This window comes from Trichoderma camerunense (assembly GCF_050948025.1).
Source record: "Trichoderma camerunense strain CBS 138272 chromosome Unknown V8C40scaffold_8, whole genome shotgun sequence".
Taxonomy (NCBI): Eukaryota; Fungi; Ascomycota; class Sordariomycetes; order Hypocreales; family Hypocreaceae; genus Trichoderma; species Trichoderma camerunense.
Genome location: NW_028145362.1, coordinates 902551 through 925033, shown reverse-complemented (window position 1 = coordinate 925033; position 22483 = coordinate 902551). Strand labels below are relative to the sequence as shown.

The 22483-nt window shown below is 49.4% G+C and overlaps 5 protein-coding genes across 5 annotated transcripts; 3 read left to right on the top strand and 2 right to left on the bottom strand.

Moving 5' to 3' along the window:
- Nucleotides 1–45: 45 nt before the first annotated feature.
- Nucleotides 46–1380, top strand: V8C40DRAFT_265515 (terpene synthase family protein; the record flags this gene model as incomplete). The annotated part of the gene is made up of 9 exons (XM_083219664.1): nucleotides 46–116; nucleotides 175–301; nucleotides 360–378; nucleotides 434–585; nucleotides 640–652; nucleotides 703–865; nucleotides 920–1009; nucleotides 1063–1096; nucleotides 1156–1380. 9 exons carry the CDS (start codon nucleotides 46–48, stop codon nucleotides 1378–1380), a joined length of 894 nt encoding a protein of 297 aa, XP_083073701.1.
- Nucleotides 1381–1832: 452 nt separating this feature from the next.
- Nucleotides 1833–5587, bottom strand: V8C40DRAFT_265514 (uncharacterized protein; the record flags this gene model as incomplete). The annotated part of the gene is made up of 3 exons (XM_083219663.1): nucleotides 1833–3594; nucleotides 3653–4505; nucleotides 4600–5587. 3 exons carry the CDS (start codon nucleotides 5585–5587, stop codon nucleotides 1833–1835), a joined length of 3603 nt encoding a protein of 1200 aa, XP_083073700.1.
- A 2753-nt stretch (nucleotides 5588–8340) lies between these two features.
- Nucleotides 8341–11668, top strand: V8C40DRAFT_215179 (uncharacterized protein). Its single transcript, XM_083212160.1, has 4 exons — nucleotides 8341–8624; nucleotides 8688–8814; nucleotides 8890–10520; nucleotides 10579–11668. The coding sequence occupies exons 1-4, from the start codon at nucleotides 8534–8536 to the stop codon at nucleotides 11388–11390; spliced, it is 2661 nt and encodes an 886-aa protein (XP_083073699.1). The 5' UTR covers nucleotides 8341–8533; the 3' UTR covers nucleotides 11391–11668.
- Nucleotides 11669–13017: 1349 nt separating this feature from the next.
- On the top strand, nucleotides 13018–17435 carry V8C40DRAFT_244195 (uncharacterized protein). Its single transcript, XM_083215602.1, has one exon. The coding sequence runs from the start codon at nucleotides 13658–13660 to the stop codon at nucleotides 16955–16957; it is 3300 nt and encodes a 1099-aa protein (XP_083073698.1). The 5' UTR covers nucleotides 13018–13657; the 3' UTR covers nucleotides 16958–17435.
- V8C40DRAFT_244194 (PLC-like phosphodiesterase) lies at nucleotides 17313–18883 on the bottom strand. Its single transcript, XM_083215601.1, has one exon. It carries the CDS (start codon nucleotides 18590–18592, stop codon nucleotides 17525–17527), a length of 1068 nt encoding a protein of 355 aa, XP_083073697.1. The 5' UTR covers nucleotides 18593–18883; the 3' UTR covers nucleotides 17313–17524.
- Nucleotides 18884–22483: the final 3600 nt, after the last annotated feature.

Sequence of the window (22483 nt, the reverse complement as noted above, 5' to 3'; positions counted from 1 at the left end):
GACGCTCCACGACATGTCTTAATTCCAGATTTATTTTCCTCAATCATGTCTACTGAGCCAGCCATTAACCCTCATTATCAAGGTGGCAAAGCTGAAGCAGATGAGTGGTTCAAAGAGTACGAACTTCCATTTCCCTTTGTATTGCTTATCAGTGACTTTACTAACAATGAATAGGCTGCTACAATTAACAGGCAAAGAGGAACAGAAGTTTAACAAGACTGACTTTGGGTTCGCGGCCGCCGTTTGGGCCCCTTCGGCTGAAAAAGATAGGTTTCGCACAGCGGTTGACTGGGCCAACTGGGTAAGCACCTTCTTTTATGCTACATCTAGTTTCAGGCGATCTAATGACAGATTTTTAGATATTTTATTTTGATGATCGTAAGTTTTGTCACCATCACAACGATATAACAAGTAACTCATACTCGAACCACAGAGTTTGATGAAGGGCCTCTAGCAAACGATCCAGTCAAGGCTCAAGAAGAGGTTGACTGCATTCTTGCAATTCTAAACGACAACGACCCTCGTGTCCAAACCGACAAACCTCTGCAGTATGCATTTCAGGCCATCTGGGATAGAATCAAAACTGTAAGCATTCTCTGGTCCGTGCAATGAAGATATCGGCTGACAGGATTTCATCAGAGTGACGCGCCAGGTAAAATTGATTCAGCTAAACTTTAGATGAAGTCTCTAATTTGCTTCTAGAAGTACAAGAACGCTGGAAGGATTCTCATAAGAAATACCTCGAAGGTCTTCTCTATCAATCCAAACTCTCAAAGTCCAACTCTTCTCCCGCTTTAACGGTAGATCAGTACATGAGCTACCGAAGAAGAACGATCGGAGTGGTGCTGGCTATACGACTGGTAGAGTACGGTTTTCTATCTTATTCTGTATACAAACTTCTAACATACCTACCCTTCAGATTTGCCGAAGACATAAAACTTTCCCAAACACAGATGGATCACCCGTCTCTTCAACTGTGCACTAGCACTATCGTAGATCTTGTGATTCTGTAAGTGAAATTACATTACATCGATTATACGCATGAAACTGATTATTTCTTAGTTCAAACGATATTTTGTCATACAAAAAAGAAGTTGTACGTTATCTTGCAACTAATATCCTCCAACCACTCAAAGCATTCTAACTTTCGTACAGGAACTAAACGACGCGGGAAATAACTTAATCACAATACTCAAAGCACATAATCTCTCAGATCAAGAAGCGATGAACAGCATAGGCAAAATGCTGGACGATTGTTACAAAGCTTGGCAAAGTGCCCTGGATCAGCTACCCACTTGGGGAGAAGAGATTGACAGAGAGGTGCTTAAGTATCTGGATGCTTGTCGTAACGTGGGCCTTGGAAATCTTCATTGGAGGTGAGATTTAGAGTCCCCAACGTATGAAGACTTGTTTGATTAACAGCACAGTTTCCGTTCTGGTCGATATTTTGGCAATTGTGGCGACCAAATTCGACAAACCAGAATCTTATCTCTTCCTCCATGTTAACAAGTGTTCTTTGAAAGAGGTTACTAGTCGAAGGTATTGGTTACAGCAAAAGGACTAAAGCAGCGTCAAGCATACGAGGAGAGAGCCATTACAGCAAACTCGGGACTCTAGCATGGATAGATTTGATGAAAAACCTAGCTGAATTAGCTGAAAGAAATCTGCTACTGGCAGTCATTATGCAGATATATAATATAATTACTGAGATACCTTCAAGAGAGATAGGAGTTTGTCTTCTTATTTTATCCGATCTCTTTTGTTACATGCTAAGCGCCCAGCCCCTGTCCCAACACTCAATCAATTCATGCGAAAGCGTCGTCCGACCTATATTATCTACCGTACTGACACGCTCCGTGCTTCCTCGACTCCCAATTCATATATTGCTGATTGTTCTCTTTGGCAATATCCAGTGGTGTCCGACCACGATGATCTGTTGCGTCAATATTGGCGCCCTTATCAATTAACATCTTGACAATTGCGTATTTCTCACTGTGAATCCCGTCCCATGGTCTCTTTTCCGGCCACATTTCTGCATTATCATAGGCAACATGCAGTGGCCTCCAACCATCATTGTCTGCTGCTTCAACATCGGCGCCTTTGTCAAGTAATAACTTAACAACTGCCTCAGAGCCATAGGCGGCTGTATAATGCAGTGGCCTCTTACCACGGTTATCTGCTGCCTCAATATTGGCACCCTCGTCAAGCAATAATTTAACAGCTACCCCGTCGTAATGCTCAACTGCATAGTGCAGTGGCGTCGTACCCTCATCACTCGCTACCTCAGTATTGGCACCTTTATCAAGTAGTAACTTCATAGTTGCTTCTTGATCATTTATAACTGCCGTATGCAATGGCGTCCAAGTATTGCCGTCTACTACATTGATATTAGCACCTTTGTCAAGTAACAACTTTACAATAGCCTCGTGGCCGAATCTTGCTGCTGGCATCAAGTATAACGAAAAATCCTCTCCATCGTTAATGCCCATAGCGATAAGCCTTTGAACGAGACTTTCGCTATAGTTCTTCGGTTGCATAGCAACACTCAAATATAATAAGCTCAGGCCTGACACAGCACCCATATGAGCTCCATTGTCAAGTAACATCTCGGCAATACCTGTATGTCCATTGTCGATAGCCATTAACAGGGGTGTTAATTCGAGCCCTTTGCGCCCATTAATGTCACACCCGATCTTGAGCAACATGTTGATTGCTTCATAGAGCTCAAAATGCACAGCAAGATGCAGACCTGACACTAGCGAAAATAGTTCAGGGTGGAGGTAGCTGAAGAATTCGTAGGGGAAGTAACCTACAGGGTCAGCGACCACTTCGCTCATCGGAAAGCGGTATAGCATCACATGGAACGCGGTAGAGGCCTTGGCCCCGCTCATGAGAAATCCAATGACGCTCTCATCCAGTTGTCTTCCGGCAATGCGTGCGTGGTCACCCCAGTAAAAGCTAGAATACTCATAAAGTCCATAGGACTGCAAGTAATCTAGATTAGATTCGGTAAGTTCGTATTCGTCCAGATAAGAATTGTCCGGACCAGCTTCCTCCAGATTAGATTCGTCTGGATTATATTCTTTTAAAAAATATTTTCCAAAGCCTCCCAATGAAAGATAAGATATGCAAGTTTCTGCAATCATTGCCTCTACATTAGGGAACCAATCGCCCTTCTTCCTGTCGAAGAATTCTTGCGTTGTGTAGTGTGCCAGTCTAATGACATTGCTCTCTTCATCAACCGTAACTAAACCGGCACAGAATGACACCATATCTTGGACTTGTGGGATAGCATCTTCGTCCAGCTCATTTAGGCCGATTTTAACTGCGAGAGCATGCTGAAGTTCCTTGGTGGATAATGGCCGTTTTGCAGAGGAGATCCATGCTAGAACGCGCGTGGCAAGGTTTCGAAATCCCTCTTTTTGTCCATTTATCCTTTCCCAGGCGGATTCGTATGCTTGGTTTAATATTTCCAATCTTTTGTCTTCTCCAGATCCCGACACCTGCTTAGGCAACTGCATTACTGCCTCTCTAACATCGGCGATTGTGACTTTATCAACGAGTGTATCAAGATAGATTTTGGCCAATAGAAACCTAGAAATTGTTAATAATCTTATACGATGTCTGCAAAATTATAAAGTTAGTCACATACATTCCATCAACGGCATCTGAAATTCCTTTTATGATCTCATCTTTCAGGTCCGGCTTGTGTTTGATTAGAGACGGTAGGTGCTCCATGTTACCTCCGTCTAGTTGGCCATACACGTATCTTCGCACATCATCTTCAGTCGCGCGAATCTCCATGCGTTTGCAGGCCTCAAACTTTTCCATAATTTCTGGTATGAGTCGCGAAGTCGCAAAAATGTTCACCTTTGACTTATCCCGAAGAAAGAACATATCTGTTAGAAAATTTGCTCGACATTCATCTGACCCTTGGCATTCATCAAGAGCATCAACGAGGATGAATACTCTCAGATATGAATCTGTCATACATCTAAGAAGTTTCTTTATATCATCCAAAGATGGACGCTGAGTTTTGCCTTTGTATGCATCAAAGATTGTCTTTGCATCTTGCGGTAAGCAGCTCTGGCCATAAGCTAATTGTTTTAGTAGGCTTAATAATAAATCGTGAAGTTTCTGGTCATCATGCCGCCGAAAATTGCAGTATAGGTAGGCAATACCCACCGTAGGATCTTTATTAAATCGTTCAAAAAGATCATTAACTACCATTGATGTAAGAATTGTTTTTCCAGCTCCTGGAATCCCTGGGCAGAATAATGTTTGCTGGCTGTTATCGACCCAATTTTGAAATGTGTTAGATTTGAGAAGCCATTGGCCAGTTCCAGGTTGCCGCTTGCTGAAATAGTCTCTTTGCTGTAGTGAATAGTCGACTGGTGTTAACCAATCTAAAAATGCTTGGTGGTCTTGAGCGTACTTGCGGGTTGCCATTTCATCAACAGCTGTGTGTATGCTTGCAAGTCCCGTATTAATATTCGACAATATGTCTATGCAAGACGCAGTTAGAGATTGATGAATACAAGTGGCCGTACATAGTACATAAAGACGACTTGAGTTTTTGAAACAAATAAAGTTATGTACCTTTAACTGAATCCATGTGCTCCACGGCCGAAACTTGCAACACGGAAAGGATTTCTTTCGCATAAGCTGCCGCTACAGCAGCCGCGTACTCTTGCCAGTCCTTGTTCTTACCCGAGTCTGCATAATCACAGATGCCTCGTACAACGAGACAGGGAAAGTCGTTCATTAATCCCGCTGCCTCCATTTCGATACATAATACATTCCCGTCAAGGTCCTCGTTTAGACGGTCGCGGACTGCAGCATCTTTGATGACCTGGTTACCAGATGCGATTAAACCGTGGTGAATATATGGACATCTCATCTGAGGCTCTTTCGCCGCTCCTTCGGTGCTTCCATCTCGAGGATCTCTAAGTGACGGATTCCAGAAATATTTTGGATATAACTTTGGCCATTTCCGTTTCATTTCATCCAAGAAGATGGTAATCTTAGGCTCTTGCATCTCATGCTCAGACTCCAGCTTTGATAAGACTTTAAGCAGTGCATTTGGCGGGCTATTCAACGCTCCAGTTCGTCTAAAATCCCCGCCATCTTCCGCTTTGCCAAGATCCCATTGAACAACTCCTGGAGACTGATCAATTGGTGTGCTAATTACAACATCCCCAAGTCGAACTCTAGATGGGATGCCACCTCCAATCCCAACTAACAGCCCGAATTTAATGGATGGAAAGGAGCTGAGCATCTTTGTCGCGATTGTCGCCGCAGAATTAGTGCCATACCGCCCTTTCGGTAAACAGGCTATGACGATGTTATGTCCACCAATTGATCCAAAGGTGTAGGCGTTGTCATCATTGGCGAGAGATGGAAGACCAGTGTGTCTTCTATCCAGCATGGCAATCGCCGCGGTTTGCTCCTTTGGCAATGCACAAATCCATCCAATTGTGTAATCGGCATGGCTAAAATTGACCGGGTCGGATGGGTTGTCCACTCTGCTCTTCTTTGGGTCGGGAGACTCACGCTCATCGTCAGCCTCATTGCGTCGCTTTGACATTATTCACAGCTAGGTAGAGAGCTCTGTGATGCAGAATAAAGGTGGTTCATAACCGAGGGATAAAGAATAATTTGGATAAACAGAACAGTTGGGAGAAATAAGATAAGTACTCACCCCTCAAGAAAGCCTTGCAGGATGTTGGGTACGAACGATGTCCAGGGTCAAAATGCAGCGTAACACAAGGCAAGGGCCTTTCTAGCCAATCTAGCGCTTCTATGTGTATTTCCAAATGGAATTCAGAATGATCACTTTGGTGATTGGTGAAAAATGAACCAATTAGAAATAAGAAACTTTTATATATCCAATGATGAATGCATCGCTGGCAAAACTTCCCCGCAGACTTCTCGGCAACAGCATCGGCAACTTACAGACTACATAATAGCTGTTGATAAAATGGTAACCAGAGATCTTTTATTTTCTACCCAGCTAGAAAACAATTCCAACCTCGATAAGCAAGATTTTTTTTTTTTTTTTTTGGCGACGGCCTCTTCAATAAATGCAGGTATAGATTCTACTCGCGATAGATTGACTGCGTCTGTTATAAATTGGCTCAATTTCCCACACTTATGAAGAGCGGCGCCCCGAGAGCTTGTCACTGTTATATTCTTATCCTGGGTGTCATTCATGTGCATGCGTGTCATGCTTGATGCTACCCTAGACTCTAGGTCTAGAATCTCATTTTTCAGCTGAAAATGGTTCAGGTACGGGCCAAGAGAAGCTGCCTAAAGAGCCGATATTTGTCCGACACAGCCAATGTGTAGGTCACTTGATCCTGTGCATGTCATCGAACCATGAGAAGCTGATGACGCATATCAGGTTGGGTGTGTTGGTGTGGCACCGCCCACACCATACTGTACGGAGTAAGAAACAAGCTCATCAGAAAACTCGATCTTGAGTCGGGGGTCTGGGGTCAGTAGATCGGCATGAATCGGATACGATACGTGTACAGCACTGATGACGATCGCCGACAAGAAACAACATCAACAAACAACATGTGAAATGCCATTGAGGAAAAGGGATGGCGCTGACCGTGATCAGAATCTCATCTGGATAACAGGAACCAACTACTAGCACTCAACGGTCCCAAAATCCAAACTCAATGCGTCCAGCAGCATATTTTGCGTGAGACAAGTTGGTGGATTATCGCGAACCTGCGGCTGCAACCTTTGGCTAGGCGAACGCATTCGGCCGTACTCGAGACTAACATGATCCGGAGCTGATGTGAAATAGGTGAGATGCAAGTCTCCGTGTTGTACGCGCATGGCACTTGGCCTACATCAACGAGTACTGTAGTGAGAATTTTTGTAGTCGTAGTGTCGGATGTGGCGAGTTGCCGGTGCCTTTCAGCCTTTGAAAACTCAGGTCCTCGTGGGGCATACGGCTTTGCTTGACGCCATCTTTGAAGATTTTGTCTTTTATTACCGGTGTTCGTGGAGCTCGTGGAGCATTTGAATGGAACTGACGCCACGGCGAATTCGCAACGAGCCGAGACTAACACAGCGCTCTCAAAGCTTATTCCACTCGCCAAGACGAGCCGAGTAATCAACTCCGAGGGCCAAGATAAAGAACATGTATATATGTAGTCATTATTCATCACCTCATATATGGACAGCATCATCATACATAAGGCCTGGCGTCGACACCCTCAGGTCAGGGCGGGCAGCCTCTTAGCCGGATCAACGCGTGGGCCTCCAAAACCGGGTTGTGGCAGCCCAAGGGTATGACGAGATTGAAAGTTGCTCGTCTGCGTGTGACGCCCACGCTTCTGCCGTCCCTCGGCCCACAAAAAGCACAGCTGAACAGGGATCGCCTGCAAGCCAAGTTCAATATCAAGGCAAGCTAAAGGGCAGCCGGACAGGGGGCTGAACCCACAAGCCACGACCCCATTGAGTTATCGAACGGTGACCTCCTGGGAAATGAGATGTCTTGAATGAAACTCGGCTCGGTGCGTGCACAGGAGAGAACGATGAGAGGAAAAATTTCTAAAATTGCCGGGTCTTGGGGAGGAGTACTCGTAGCCTTGGAGGTTCTGGACGGGGAGGCGCATGCGAATAATTGCATATGGCGAAGCGGCAAAGAGTCTCAGCTTGCCGGCCTTGTCCTCCAATCCGTGTCTCTGCTTCGTTCCTCTTTTCCCACTCTCATCATCACTCATTCTCGCTATCGGTCGTCTGGTACGGCCATCCGCTCGTTTACCCGCCCAAGCCACATACGCACAAGCTCCAATAGCAGCTGGACACACGCAAGATTTTGGATCCGATCCCTCCCTTTTCTTCCAAGCTCTCAAGCAGACAGACAGCCTTTTATCGGCCCACATAGGCTAGATCGGCAAGTTGGCGCCGCAGCCGGGTCCTTGCCTGGCTGAGACAGTGACTTATTAGTGGCACGGCCAACTCATCAGGTCCAGCCCACGAGGGGAAGAAAAAAAGAGAAGCCCAGACGAGAGGGACAAGAAGAAAAAAGCTAGGCACAGGAAAAGAAAGGATATACGACTAGTTAAGGGGAGCACAACCTCGTGCCTCTTACAGCCTGAATACGCGTTTATCCATCGCTTCGGCATCCACTGCCGCTGAAGGACCTCGGAACTCGCCTTCCCTGTCCCGTCTGTGTCGCCATCGAGAGATCGATTGTTGATCAATCTGCCAAGCGTCAAGAGTACAGAGTACTTTTGTACCTTCGGTTGGCGATATTAGACGCTTGTCTTCCCTTTTCCCCTCTCTCCACTTGGCATATCTCTGTCAAATCTCACAATATCCCTGCTTTGCCCACCCCCTTCAAGCTAACTTGGAGCTGGCGCTTTGCACACGGCACTTCGCATTCAATTCGATTCGCACTTTTTAATTTTTACATCGATTCACGACGACGAGGTACCTCGAGCATCTTTCATAACAGCATCGAGCACAATTTGACGCGCGCGGCAACGGCTGCGAGCACGACGTCGTCAAGATGGGCAACTTTATCAGTTGGCTCAACAAGAACCTGGCTCCCGACTCCAACCAGGGATCAGCGCGGGAATCCCAGCCAGAGTCAGCATGGGGTGAGTTCAAGATGAAAATATGCTGCCGATATAGGCACTGACTGACCTTGTGTCTGATAATAGGCATGCTTGATACTCTCATTCCTGTATTGGTAGTATCGTGTGTCTACATTGTCATCTTCTTATTCCTGAGAAGATCCCAACGGCGGTACTATGCGCCGCGTACATATCTAGGGTCTTTGCGCGAAGAGTGAGTAATGCCTCTCTCCATGTCAAGTGGAAAGTAAACAGGCGATGGACATGGAGATAGACTGACGCAATATAGTGAACGAACGCCGAGCATACCCAGCAATCTGCTGACCTGGATTTCGGCCTTCTGGAAGATCCCCGACGCCTACGTTCTAACCCACCAGAGCCTCGACGCCTATCTCTTCCTTCGATATCTTCGCATTTGCTTCGTCGTCTGTTTCGTCAGCCTTCTCATTACCTGGCCCATTCTGTTCCCCGTCAATGCCACCGGAGGCAAGGGTCTCTCCCAGCTCGAGATCCTGTCGTACAGCAATGTCGACATTGAGACGCACAAGAACTACCTCTACGCCCACACCTTTGTTGGCTGGGCTGTATATGGCTTTCTTATGTACATGATTACGCGCGAGTGCATTTTCTACATTAATCTGCGCCAGGCTCATCACATCAACCCCCACAACGCCAAACGAATCTCTGCCCGCACCGTGCTCTTCACTTCCGTTCCAGAGGAATACAACACCGAAGAGCGTATTCGTAACATGTTCAACAACGTCAGGAGGGTTTGGGTCTGCGGCAAGACAGATGAGCTCGATAAATTGGTGGAGGAGCGCGACGATGCCGCCATGAAGCTTGAAAAGGGAGAAATTGGCCTCCTGACAAAGGTCAACAAGGCTCGCATCAAGGCCACGAAGAAGGGAGAAACCCAACCCGAGGGCCCTGCCACTACCGAAGATGGAGATGTCGAGACAGGCGACATTGCTTCACGCTGGATTCAGGACAAGGACCGCCCGCATCATCGTCTTGGCTTCCTTGGTCTCATTGGCGAAAAGGTCGACACCATCTTCTGGAGCCGCAATGAGCTGCAGCGTCTGATTCCCGAGGTTGAAAAGGCTCAGGCTGACTGGAGAGCTGGCAACAACGAGAAAGTCCGCGCTGTTTTTGTCGAATTCGAAACTCAAGGCGACGCTCAATATGCATTCCAATCCGTCACTCACCACCAGGCCCTGCACATGGAGCCCAAGGCCATTGGCGTTCAGCCTGCAGAGGTTGTTTGGAAGAGCTTGTCCTTCCCCTGGTGGCAGGTTATTATCCGCCGCTATGTCGTCTATGCCTTTATTGCCGCTCTCATCATCTTCTGGGCCATCCCCGTCGGTATTGTTGGTTTGGTTGCTCAGGTGAATACGCTGAAGAACATTCCCGGCTTGACTTGGATTGGCGATATTCCCAAGCCCATTCTTGGAGTCGTTTCCGGCTTGCTTCCAGCAGTGGCTCTCTCTGTTCTCATGTCCCTGGTTCCCGTCATCATGCGTCTCTGTGCCAAACAGGCCGGCGAAGTTACCCAGTCTCGCGTCGAGCTGTTTACCCAGAACTCATACTTCTTCTTCCAGCTCATCCAGGTGTTTTTGATCCAGACCCTTACCAACGCAGCTTCAACGGCCCTTGTTCAGATCGCCCAGCAGCCGCAACAAGTCTTCAACATCCTTTCCGAGTCGCTGCCCACCGCATCTAATTTCTACATTTCCTACTTTATCGTCCAGGGTCTTACCATTGCGACTAGCGTCGTTACTCAAGTTGTCGGCTTCTTCATTTTTACGCTGCTGTACAAGTTTTTGGCCAAGACACCCCGAGCCATGTATAAGAAGTGGACGAGCCTCAGCGCCATTTCTTGGGGTAGCGTTCTCCCAGTATATACCAACATTGCTGTCATTAGTATGTTTTTATTGGATTCCTTTCATACCTGCTAGACGCATCTGCTAACTTGTCATAGGCATCACGTATTCGGTTATTGCTCCTTTGATCCTGTTCTGGTCGTCCATTGGTATGGGCTTGTTCTATCTTGCCTACCGATATAATATCCTGTTCGTCACGGAGACTAATATCGATACTCATGGCTTGATCTACCCTCGAGCACTGAAGCAGCTGTTTTCTGGTATCTACCTGGCCGAAATCTGCATGGTTGGTCTCTTTGCCGTTTCTAAGGCTGTTGGACCTGCAGTCCTGATGGCTATCTTCCTCGGCTTCACCATTTTGTACCACCTCACCCTGTCGCGAACCCTTGATCCACTTCTCTTTGGTTTGCCACGAAGTCTCCAGGCAGAGGAGGAACTCATTCAGCTGCGCGCCGCCGGCAATGGAACTGGTACTAGCATTGAGGAAGGTCTGGCCTCCAACAATGTCTCTCACGATGACACTGCCGGCAAGACCCAGGAACCTAAGAAATTGCCTCTGGACGCATCTGGAAAGCAGGGTAACTTTATTCTCAAATTCCTCAAGCCTTGGGTTTATGCGGACTATGCCACACTACGCGAACTGTTCCTCAAAGAAGAGCACTTGGCGGAGCCGATGCAGTACGCCGATGAAATTGAAGCCGAAGCATTCTTGCCACCATCCGTTTCAAGCAGGACTCCAATTCTTTGGATTCCCTCGGACCCTGCGGGCTTGTCCAAGCAGGAGGTTGCTGCTTCAAGCAAGGTGATTCCCATCACGGATGAAGGCGCAACGCTTGACGAGAAGAACCATGTTACGTGGGATTCCGAAGGTGCTCGACCACCCATCTGGGAAGAAAAGATTTACTATTAGGCGGCTTAATACTTGATACCCCCTCCCGTCTTTTTGTTTAATTCTGCCTGCAGTGCGTCTGGCCTTTTTTTTATTACTTGAATTTGGCGGGTTTATTAAGATGAGAGAGACAATAATATGTTATTTACGGTCGTATGGATAGGACTGAGCATGATATCATCTGGAGAGCGTACGAACGAGGAAGAGCACAAGATTCATGTTAGACGAGGGCAGTTAGTTAGATGTATTGTAACTGGCCAGGACACGCAGGCTATTTGCACCTTTTTTTGTTGAATTCGTAACGTCGAATAGAAATACTAGTAATTGTGAACAAGACCATGACGACGCATGTCTCAGTTGATGTATTGATATTGTCTGACTTTGAGCCGATACAAAGCACAGACAAGGACAAGACGAGACAACTGGGAAAGATTCAGGTTTTGCTTTTGCTCTGCCGCGTGTTCCCTGCTAGTCCAACGGTGGCCCGGCGGTTCTAGGCTCTCGTCATTTCCCGGGTGGGGGGCTGAAGCGGGCGAGAGAGACGGAGAAGATGCTGCGTGTCAGCACGAGCAGCTGATGATTCTCGTAGCAGATCATAAAGAGAGCAACAGAGTTACAGTATCTCATCGACAGTGGCTGCAGGCGGCATCATATCGAGATAGAGAGACGTCCAATGGCATCCGGGTCAGGCTGCATCTGCACGCCATTCCCAGCCATCTTTGTTTGACAGCAGCGGTTTCGATTGGCTGCCGCTCAAGCTGTTTAGGTGTGTCCCCCAGCCCCTCGTTGCATCACATGTGCTGATAGGTGGCTGGGTCCCGATTTGCCCAAAAGAGCAGCTGGGACTAATAACATGCTGATAGCGAGGAGAGTAGTTGCAGTACTAAAAGCAAGGCAGCAGCGGGTTTTGAATTATTTTCTTTGCTGATGAGTGCTATTTATGCGTGTATTTTTAGGTGTTTGAGTAAGACGGATAGTACAGAATTGATTCTCTGATAATAGCACAAATAACAGTAGACAAAAAAATTCTTGCTGATGGTCAATGTTATGGATTGATCCCCAATCTGGGGCGCTAACATAATAACGCCGTGCACCGCTAAGCCCTGGTGGGAAAAAGAAAGAAGGCCAAGCTTTGGTTGCTCCCGGCAACGGCGGTAGGACAAGGACAACAAATGAAGTTGTGTGGGGGGATGAGAATTGACGGGCGAGATGATGGGCGTCAGATGAGGTGAATGATGATGTTTATGAAAATGAATATGAAGACGGAATATCTGTACAAAGTATAATGGATAATTATATGGATGTTTTATACTTTTTTCATGACAGCGGCAGCCATCAAAGTATGATAAATGAGAGTGTCTTAAAGCGTAGCAATCCGTTAAATTGCCTGCCCATAATCGACGTTGCAGCGGCTCTGCTAGCAGCTTTAATGGTCAGCGGCTAATGCTCTCGCTTCGTGCAGCTCAACCCACGGAAACAACGGCCGTCTGCCGCCTGCAGGTGCACATGTTAGCTCTTTCCCTCGCCTGTATCGGCCGGACTGGCTCCTGCCCCCCCTTGTTGACAATCCCAGTCTGTCAAGCAACCCGCGTGCTGCGCCTTCCTTGAGTCTGTTGCTACCACCTAAGGTAGGTGCCACCTGCTGTTACATACTCGTACTGCTGCTGCTGTTAACGGCCACCGCTAAAGCCGGGGTGCAGCCCACCGCTTTGCGCGTGTCTTTTTGCCTTCCAAGCTCTATGCTCGTACCAGCGCCAAAAGGGTCCCTGCATCTTGCAAGCCTTTGGCCAACTCTCGCGGCCGTGACAAAAAAGCTTCAGCTTGCTGTTGAGGTTGAGTCGAGCTGGAGCAGAAGAAGCTGACCTAATTCTTATTCTTGTTCTTTTTTTTTTTTTTTTTTGCTTTATTTCTTACAATCTTCCCATCACGACTCGCATTGTGAGACCCTGAGAGATTGGCTGCCCTCGGATCAGACCCTCGACTCCAGCTTCGCCTACTGCACGTCCTCGATTATCTGTGGGGGAGCTGCTGCAGCACCACTATTTACTCGGCAGAGGCGGTGGATGCGATTCTAAACCGACGACTGGCGCGAACGATCTCGAGAAGAGTAGAGAATAGCGGACGACAACCGATACTCACGATTGCGACAAGGACAAGGCTGCGAGGGATCGACATGCCACGATGATATGATCGACAAGCGAACAAGGCAAACGATCCCAGGGAAACACTAGAAAAAAAAAATTCAATCAGGGAGACGGGAGTGTGAGATCTCGGTGCGAACTCGATCAATGGCCGTACCACCAGCGCCGTTTGCTCGCGGACGCGCGCAGCCGCATCGCGCAACACCAGGCCTGGCGCGATCAAGTCGCTTCGTCTGGTCTGCAGCTCTGCTCTTGGGAGCTCCATTGGTGACCGCTGCGCATAGCTTCCCCTATGTTCCCACCCAGATTCTCACGCCTGATGCGTGCTTCAATCAGAGCGCGTGCCATGCCCCAGACATCGCTTACATCTTCACTCAGGATAGCGACGACAACGTACAGTTCCTGTCGCTGAACATTTCGAGCAAGGTTGGAACAGACACCAAGCTAAACCCCGTCACGACGAGCCTGCCCTTCGTGGGCGGAGACAATCCGAAGAATACGGCATTTGGCGCTTTAAGGACAGAAGAAGGCGCTGTGCTGGTATATGCAGGAGAATGTGACCAAGGGCCAGGAAACGTATGGACATATGGAGAGGGAGCAGCCGCGGGGGGTAGCGGCGACGCGGCCTGGGAGAAGCACGCGACAACGTTGGGCAAGTCGCAAAAGAGCAGCACGTCAAGAGGGCCGTACTTTCTTGGAGGAACAATCGCCTTTTCCGGGACACTGGCTCCCCTATTGGACGAACCGACAATATACTCTTATGGTGGCATGTGTGATACGCCGTCGGATAGCTCCAAGAATTGGCAGTCTGCGGCGAATTACACCACAGGCATGATGAGTCTCTCCCCAGCTGACAACAGCCCTTCGTCCAAGTCGTATGCTCAAGTCACTGCCTCAAACTCTGGGCCTAAGACGCCCATTGCCGGCTTCAGTCTCACCGCGCTGCAAAGTTCGATGAGCAACAACTCTGGAACGGTCACACAGCAGACCGCGTACGTCATCATCGGCGGTCATACCAAGCAAGCCTTCATCAACATGAGTACCTCTGCTGTGTGGAATCTCCCTGAGGAATCATGGTCATATGTCAACGTCCAGCAATCGACCGACAACAGTCCCGATGGTGTAGAGAGTCGATCCGGCCATACAGCCACTCTAAGCCAGGACGGGCGTTCCATCATCGTGTTAGGAGGTTGGGTTGGCGATGTGACAAATGCAGCAGAGCCACAGCTTGCCATTTTGGAAATGGGCCAGGCATACGACTCATGGAGATGGACCATTCCCAAGCAACAGCCGGATTTTGGAGACTCCGGCATCTATGGACACGGCGCGGCTATCCTGCCAGGAAATGTTATGATGGTGTACGGAGGTTGGCAGATTAGCGATTCGGACTCGTCAAGCAAGATGAAACGACAATCTGGCTTCACCACATCGCCACAATTCCTGAATTTGACCGACTTGACCTGGGCGACGACCTACAACAACCCTACTCCCGCCGAGCCCGATGGCAAAGGCCCCAATACCTCCCCTACCCCAGCTGCTAATTCATCTGATGATTCATCCAAAGCTAAAATTTTGGGATTGAGCATTGGGTTTGGGATTGGTGGCGGGCTGGTCCTCCTTGTTTTGGTCTTGGTCATGTTCTTCTGCTGGCGTAAGAGGCAGAGGAGGCGAGCGGCTCGTGAGGAGACAATCAGGGGCATGGCGCAGGATGCTAGCATGTTTATCCACGACTCTGTTGACATGACCGAGCGACCAGATGCTTTCCCCTGGGGTTATCGCAGCTGGTACAATAACGAGCAGGATCCATATCGAAGCAGTGGAGACGATCGATCTCTGGGGTACGAGAGCATTCGCGGCTCATATGGCGGCTATGCTCCCGTCGTACCAGGCGTTGCGAGGAAGCCAGTGTCTAGACAGATTCGTGGCGGTTATATACCGGCGAATCAGCTGAATAGCTTCGTATCTACTCCGGGTCAAATCCACCCTATCATGGAGGATGAGGAGGAGGATTTGGCTTATCAGCGTGTCAATCCGGTCGAAGCCACCACACCGACATCAGACGCATATTCCGATCCATTCCTGACGCCAACGGTTGCCATTGCCTCAGGGGGTCTGCCAGTGTTCCAACCTCCGCCCCCTGGCCAAAGCACAGCTGGTCCAAACCCAGATGGCTCCTTTCAACACGATCCGGATGTACAAGATTGGGTGTCTGATGTTGACGCGGCGGACGCAATGCTGGCCAGGTATAATAGCACTCGAGCACAGGGCCGTAATTCTCCCACACGGCGAAACTCCCAGCGCTCATCCGGCGCACGAGAAGACGATCTTCGTACGGAATCGGCCCTATCAGAATCAAATCGCAGTGCGGGGGATGGTCTAGGTCGATCCAGCTCCGGCCGATGGTCCGCTATTGTTACTGGGGGCCTCTTTGGCGGTTCATCGGCACCGACCACAGAGCCGGGCAAGCCTGGTAGCTCCTCTTCCAGCAGCTACAACACAGCGAAATCAGGATTCGGCGCGCTGCAGGCAGAAGGCCCCAATCTGCTGCTCGGCAGATCAAGTCCGTATGAAGATGACGAGCCCACCTCGCCGTCGAAATCCAAGCCTCCTCGACGAAGCTGGCTTGGTTCACTGAGACGTGTCTTTTCTGGCTCAGAATCTACCTCGGGAGACTTGTCTGTCAGAGATAGGTCTCCTCAGCGAGAGATATCGACAGACATGCTGAGCCACGATTACGAACCCCCGCTCGCAGCTCTTGGCAGCGAGCTTCTCAGAAGAAAACAAGGTCGCCAAGACTGGGAAAGTGGCGAGGGTAGCGGTGCTCAGGAAAACGAATGGGATATCGAAAGAGCCGTGGAGAACCGCCTCGTACAAGTCATGTTCACTGTCCCCAAGGAGCGTCTTCGTGTTGTAAACGCTGATGATCTCGACGATGGGACGAGTACCGATGAAAGACAACCTCTTCATATGCCACAGACGGCAGAGCTTGTTGACATGGATAAACGGTTATCGATGGTTACTCCTTCGCTTCGCAGCGGCAGCAAGCTCAGCTCTCATCATGATGACGAGGGCGGAGGCGTGCCCGTGGACCAAGGTGATCGCGACGACGGCTTCTTGAGAATCAACCAGGATGATTATGAAGACAGGAGCGAGGGAAGTGAGAGGGGCGAAATGATTGAAAGACCGCTTTCGGTGGTGACGGACATGTCGAGACCGCTCTCAGTAGCGACGGACGTCTCGTTTGCCAGGTCGGCGAGCGTTTACACGGCGGAAGCCATGACATTTGAGCGTCCCAAGACGAGAGTCCTGCAAATGGTGGAACGCTTCGAGAGCCAGAGCAATAGTCCGAAAGAGCCTAGTCCGTCAATCAGCAGGTCAAACACGCCGGGAATACGGAGCGTTAAGAGCAAGAAATCTCTAAGAAGTGAGGATCTCAGACGGCAATAAGGGGATATTGGGAATTTTTTATAAGGGTAATTTAAGGGGGGTCTTTATAGCGGGATATCTGCATACGGTTGGGAGACATTTTGGAGTTTGTTACCACTATCTTCTCTCGTTTTCGCGGAAAATTGTAACTTGAGCGTTCTGTCGTTTTTGTTGGATGCTATTTCTTGTATATAGCCTAGGATAGGATCGCGGGAAGGTGGATGGAGGGATCTGTATGGATGGATGGGATGGGATGGATTGGCTGGCGGATGGATGGAGAGGATGAGCAACGGATCCAACTTCGATGCCGTGTATGTATGTATGGTATATGTGTATGGGTATATACGAGTCCCTTCGTTTTTTTTTTTGGGTTTGGTTTTGGGTTATCCAAGAGATTTTGTATCTAAATTCCAAGCCGTGCTCTACCTAGTAGTGTACAATGCACCAGCTTTGCGTGTAGTATATATATCGTATGTGTTCTCCGTACGAATATGTGGACGGTATGCAGTAGTAATAGTAGTCAATCCAAGTAAACAACGCCATGTCTCAAGTCAAAGAATGCAAAAAAATCTAACTTTGTCAATGCCATCACCTCAGCCAAGCATTCCATTTCAAAATCGTCTTAATCAACTTCTTGCCCGGAAAATCGATAATGACGACGCCCACCCTCGCCTCGTCAACATTGGCCGAGGCATCCTCGAGATACTGCCCCGTCATGTCATTCATGCCCTGGATCGTCCTGTTCATCGGTCCAGCAGCAGCTTCAATGGGAAGAACGCCCACCGAGGCAGATGTGTGCGCCAAGTAGAGGAAGCGGTTATCATCCGGTGCCAGCGCGGCGTATTCAAGAGCGTCGCGAATAGCAGTCCATTTCTCGGAGAGGTGGTAGACGTCTGGGATGACCCATAGATCTTCGAGGACCATCTCGGGACCTTCCCAGCGGAGACCGTACGGCCCATCGCGTGCATCAAAGTTTTGTAGGATGAATATTTTGGAGCGGAGTGCGCCGAGGGTAGGTATAGGAGCGGCGAATTCGTATTTGTGGAGGTGCTTCGCGGAGCCGGGCGCGGTGAGGGGAGAGGAGAAGTGGTGGTAGTTGAAGGCGTCTTCGAAAGATATAGAGTTGTTGGAGCCGATGGGGTTTCCCTCCTCCTTGAGGCGCATGATGATCGTCTCGGAGGGATGAGCGTCGAGAAACTCAAAGACGTCGAGAAGGACTTGTTCATAGCCGAAACCCGTATAACCATTCGCGTGATAAATATGCAGCTCGTCATCCCTCAGCCTCGCCCTGATATCGAGATACCGCAAACCACTGTTCAACTGCATGCTAAGATTCCAGTTCTGGCACTGCAGCTGCTCCGACCCAATCTCGTACGTCATCGTATCGTGAGTACCGGGGATGCTCAAGCTGGTGAGATGGACGTCGTCGGGAATCGCCGCCATCCAATCCGGATGCAGGTCGTCGCCGGCGTCGAAGCTATAGGCGGACTGATAGCCTCTGTAGCATGTCGCGCCGACCATGCAGGGCGCAATGGCGAGGAGGATGTAGAAGAGGGCCATGGCGCCGAGGACGCAGACGGCCATGAGGACGGGGAGCTGGCGGCGGCGGCGAGGGCCCGGCTTGAGGGGTTTGATGGGGAGGGATATGGCGCCCATGATGAACGACTGGCCGGTACTCGTATGTAGAAGATGGGATACGGTGGTGGAACAAGTGTAACCGCTGGTTGGGGATGGAGTTGGGGGTCGCGAGACAGCCGATGGAGAGTCGAGATCGAGCTGGGGATGGTTGATTCAGATCAGGCGGCAGGCGGTCACATGCGTGACCCGCATCAAAGAAGATTTTTGCTGATGTATTTCGTTCCCTTGCACAAATAGCAATGCAGGTTTCACACAAAGTAACACAATGCTGATGGATGGATGGATTGTTTGTTTGTTTGCAAAGTGACGTGCAATGCGATGCGATTGCGATTGCGACTGCGACTGCGATGCCGCGCGTAGCCGGGAGTTGGACTTATCGGGACCCGAAGATGCTCCGCTATCTCACAGATTACCGCAATGTGCAGTAATAGCCTGCCAATAGGTAATAGTCGGTGATGTTAGCACCGGCAGTCAAACAGCACTGAAGATTGGCGGCTTTCTCTTGAGATGCTATCAGTGCCTTTGTTGGCAATGTCCCGGTGCCAGTTACACCGCCAAAAAGTATAAAATAGCTCATGTCAAACAATGGCTTTTTTTATGACACTTGACACCCGTTGCCAAGGTCAACTCAAATACTGGCTTATCAGGTTGAGCAACTCAGCCCACGTGTAACAAAGCCCATCCCATCAGCCACCCTGCCAAACTCGCTCCCGTCTGCCACTCCGTATAATAACTGGAAGCTTCACCAACGTAGATTTACTCAAAAACTACTTTGTAAGTCTTACCGATATAGCAAACGGACAATTGTGGCAATTTCATCTTACAGTCTTGAGACACCTGTCTGCCAATTCAAAAAGTCAATGCGTATTCAAGGCGCATCAACTTCCAGCATCTACATACAAGCATGCACGGCATATCAGATCTCACTTACCCCTTACTTTCTCAAAGTCGTATAGTTGATTAGGGTTACGAATCAAATCCCCATCCGGCAATTGCGGCGCATCGTGGCTTTCGGTGCAGTCAACTCATCCCGCTAGCCGTTGTCCATGTTCAACTTTTCGTGCTCTCACAGGAACCATATACTATATATCATATCACATCGACTCCAGCGCAACAGCAACAACTGTATACTTTTCTCGTGAATCGCAGTGCTTAGTTGCCATCCGGACATTACCAACAGCCACGGCGCTACCGCAGCTTAGAGCCGTCAATAGTCCCAGCTGCTTCTCGTATTCGCGGGCGTTGGCTGGCGCGGCGCGGGGGAAGCTCAGCTCCGGGTTTGCTGGACAAGAAAAATCTTGCATCGAAAATGTTGCCATATTGGGCCCGTTCCTTAGACTTTGCATGCGTTAGGGATGGACCCTGGAGCGATCAAGCCTCTTTGGCAGCACGGGCCATTTTTGCGTGTGTGGAATAGTAGTATCAGGATAATAGGGGCCGAAAGCTCGCAGGTTGGCCTCCGGGTTTCTCGTCAACTCCGCTGGGGTTGCGGCTGAAGAGCCAAGCCCTCAACTCCAAGGATCCGTCAACTCCACTCCGGGCCGTGTACAGTACACGTACATGCTCGGTATGGGCTCAACATGTGATGAAATAGGATTGAGTATACACGTGCTGTACCATGAGCAAGATGGAGCAAACGTGCAAACCGAAATCGGGGCAACAAGGTTGTCCCCGTACCCACAAGTCATACACAAAAGGCCTTTGGCTTGAACACATACAAACATGCTCATGACGGCGTAAAGTTTCGTCTCTCGTGGTAACCATGAGAAGCCAAGGCCAGGAGAATCAAAGTTTCACACGACTGTGGACTGGCTGACTCGGTTCGTTGTTGCTCGCGCTTCATTAGGGCTGCTCCAGACTTCTTAAACGTGGTCCGCCAGCAAGCCGCTTCCTTTAGTTTGGAACAGTAGCAATCACGCTAACATCCACGAGAGCTGGGCATAAGTCGCAGCACCACACCCAAGAGGCAGAGGCAGAGGCAGAGGCAGCTTTGAGCACAGCCAATTGGTCACCGCACTTAGCAGCCTGTGTGTCTGTGATGGAGGCCATCACTTGCATGTGTATACCGTATGCCCTCAAACTGCCGGCGTATTGTAACACGGGCCCTGCGGGTATACGCACGGTGAGAAGTCGTCGGTGTAAATGCCTTCTGTCATTCGGTCATAAACGATTGGCAGTCGTGGTCTGGCGAAGGGAAAAGCCCTGTGTTTGAAACACCCGTTGCGGCTGCTCCCAATATTAGCGACGATCCATCTTCCTAGCTTGTCGATCTCTTGACCTATAGATCGGCAAACGAGGCGTCATCCTGTGGCGCAAATGACCAAAGAGTTTTCAATTCTCCCTTTTCTTTGGTCCAACGGCAATCTAGAACTTTGCCATCTATCCTCCTATTTTTATCTTCTCATTTCGACTTGGCATACGCTGCTAAGAAAGGGAGGGATGGGCATTAGAGTTGGCACTTTCTCAATACGACACGGTAGAGATCCACAGGATTTAGATGCTGAGCAAGAATCTCGCCTGCTTCTCAGGGACGGGCACTTACGAGCACGTACGAGTACTCGATACAGCCACTTGCCGTACCGAGTGTGCGCAGAACCTATCCCGCAGTATGCTCAAGACAAGTGAATCGTACGATGCATGTTCAGTATTAGCGGCGCGGTACCGGGTCGACCGCTTATCAGTGCCGATCACTTGAAAGACCAACGCCGTGACATCCGACACAAAAAGTGCAAACGCATCAGTCTCACCACCAGTAACAACACTAGGTTATCAGGTTGTCTCTGCGTCACCGCAAAGTCTTGCAACACCTGCAGGATGGTGTCCGGACTTGAAACCTATCCGTCTTCCCAAGGAAAGGCTGCATATTTGGGAGGTTGGTATGGGAGGTTGGGATGAGGGGGAGACGAACCGTGGGGGAATATCATTGCGATTGGCCAATGCAAGGAAGCAGCCCTCCCGGAAGAGCATTTGAGAATTTGTGGCTGGAGGTGAGGACGCGTGGTTTGGTTTTGCGGGGATGCTCTTGTTTATTTTGCCGAGAGCTGGTGCTCCTAAACATCGAATGAGCTTTCAGATCAATGCATGCGGGGAACAGACGCCGCCGCCGTGTTGATAGGTTCTTTAAGCTTGATCCATGTGCTGCATTTTGTGTGCACCCACTGACCCCTACTGCCTCTTCACGCCCATCGTGCACGAGTGCATATCACGAGCTGTCAATGCCGTTTGGATCTTTGCGGCGGATGCATCAGTACGAGGCGGCTGAAGTAAAAATAGCACGACTGAGGCGAGTGGCATTCTAGAAAAGCGATCCGTTTCGTCAAATTCGCTTCTGAAGGTAAAGATTCGATGGCGTCGAGAGTGGCCCACCGGCGTGAGCGAAATCAAGGCATCGGCGTGGGGTCTGTCTGTGTTTCCGATATGGCCAGACAGGGCTGCTCCTCCAGGTACTGTACTTGTACTACGAGCACTTATCAGTGCCATGTCAGATATCGGCAATTAGATGTTGGCCTTGTCGTCAAGTATCATCGAGACGGTCATGTGCAAGTAGAAGTTGGCAGCCACTTGTTGTTATACAAACAAGACCGTCTCGTCGCCTGCGAGCGTCACTATGTGTCTCTTTTGCAGCCGGCCAGGCATCTGAAGACCTACCGACGTCCATATCCTCAAGAGGCGCGGCTGCTTTGGATATTGCAGCTGCTTGTAACAAGCGTCGATCGGCTTTTACAGGGGGCCAAAAAATGGAAGAGAAGCGTTCTTCTGCGGCAGGAAACGAGGACAAACAGATCCGGCCAAGCCCAGGATGCGGTGCCACCAACCCCACTGCCAACCACATCCCGGTCCTTGCTTTCCCGCTGAGCCAGAATTATATTCGTCATGGACCCGAGAAATCTTTTGCTGCTGGTGCAAGGC

What these genes read in the sequence shown, in the direction of transcription:
- V8C40DRAFT_215179 (XM_083212160.1), top strand. Translation starts at nt 8,534, where the DNA reads ATGGGCAACTTTATCAGTTGGCTCAACAAGAACCTGGCTCCCGACTCC. An exon ending in CTAGGGTCTTTGCGCGAAGA is followed by an intron (nt 8,815 to 8,889) that starts GTGAGTAATGCC and finishes GACGCAATATAG; the next exon opens with TGAACGAACGCCGAGCATAC. An exon ending in TACCAACATTGCTGTCATTA is followed by an intron (nt 10,521 to 10,578) that starts GTATGTTTTTAT and finishes AACTTGTCATAG; the next exon opens with GCATCACGTATTCGGTTATT.
- V8C40DRAFT_244195 (XM_083215602.1), top strand. Translation starts at nt 13,658, where the DNA reads ATGGCCGTACCACCAGCGCCGTTTGCTCGCGGACGCGCGCAGCCGCAT.
- V8C40DRAFT_244194 (XM_083215601.1), bottom strand. Translation starts at nt 18,592, where the DNA reads ATGGGCGCCATATCCCTCCCCATCAAACCCCTCAAGCCGGGCCCTCGC.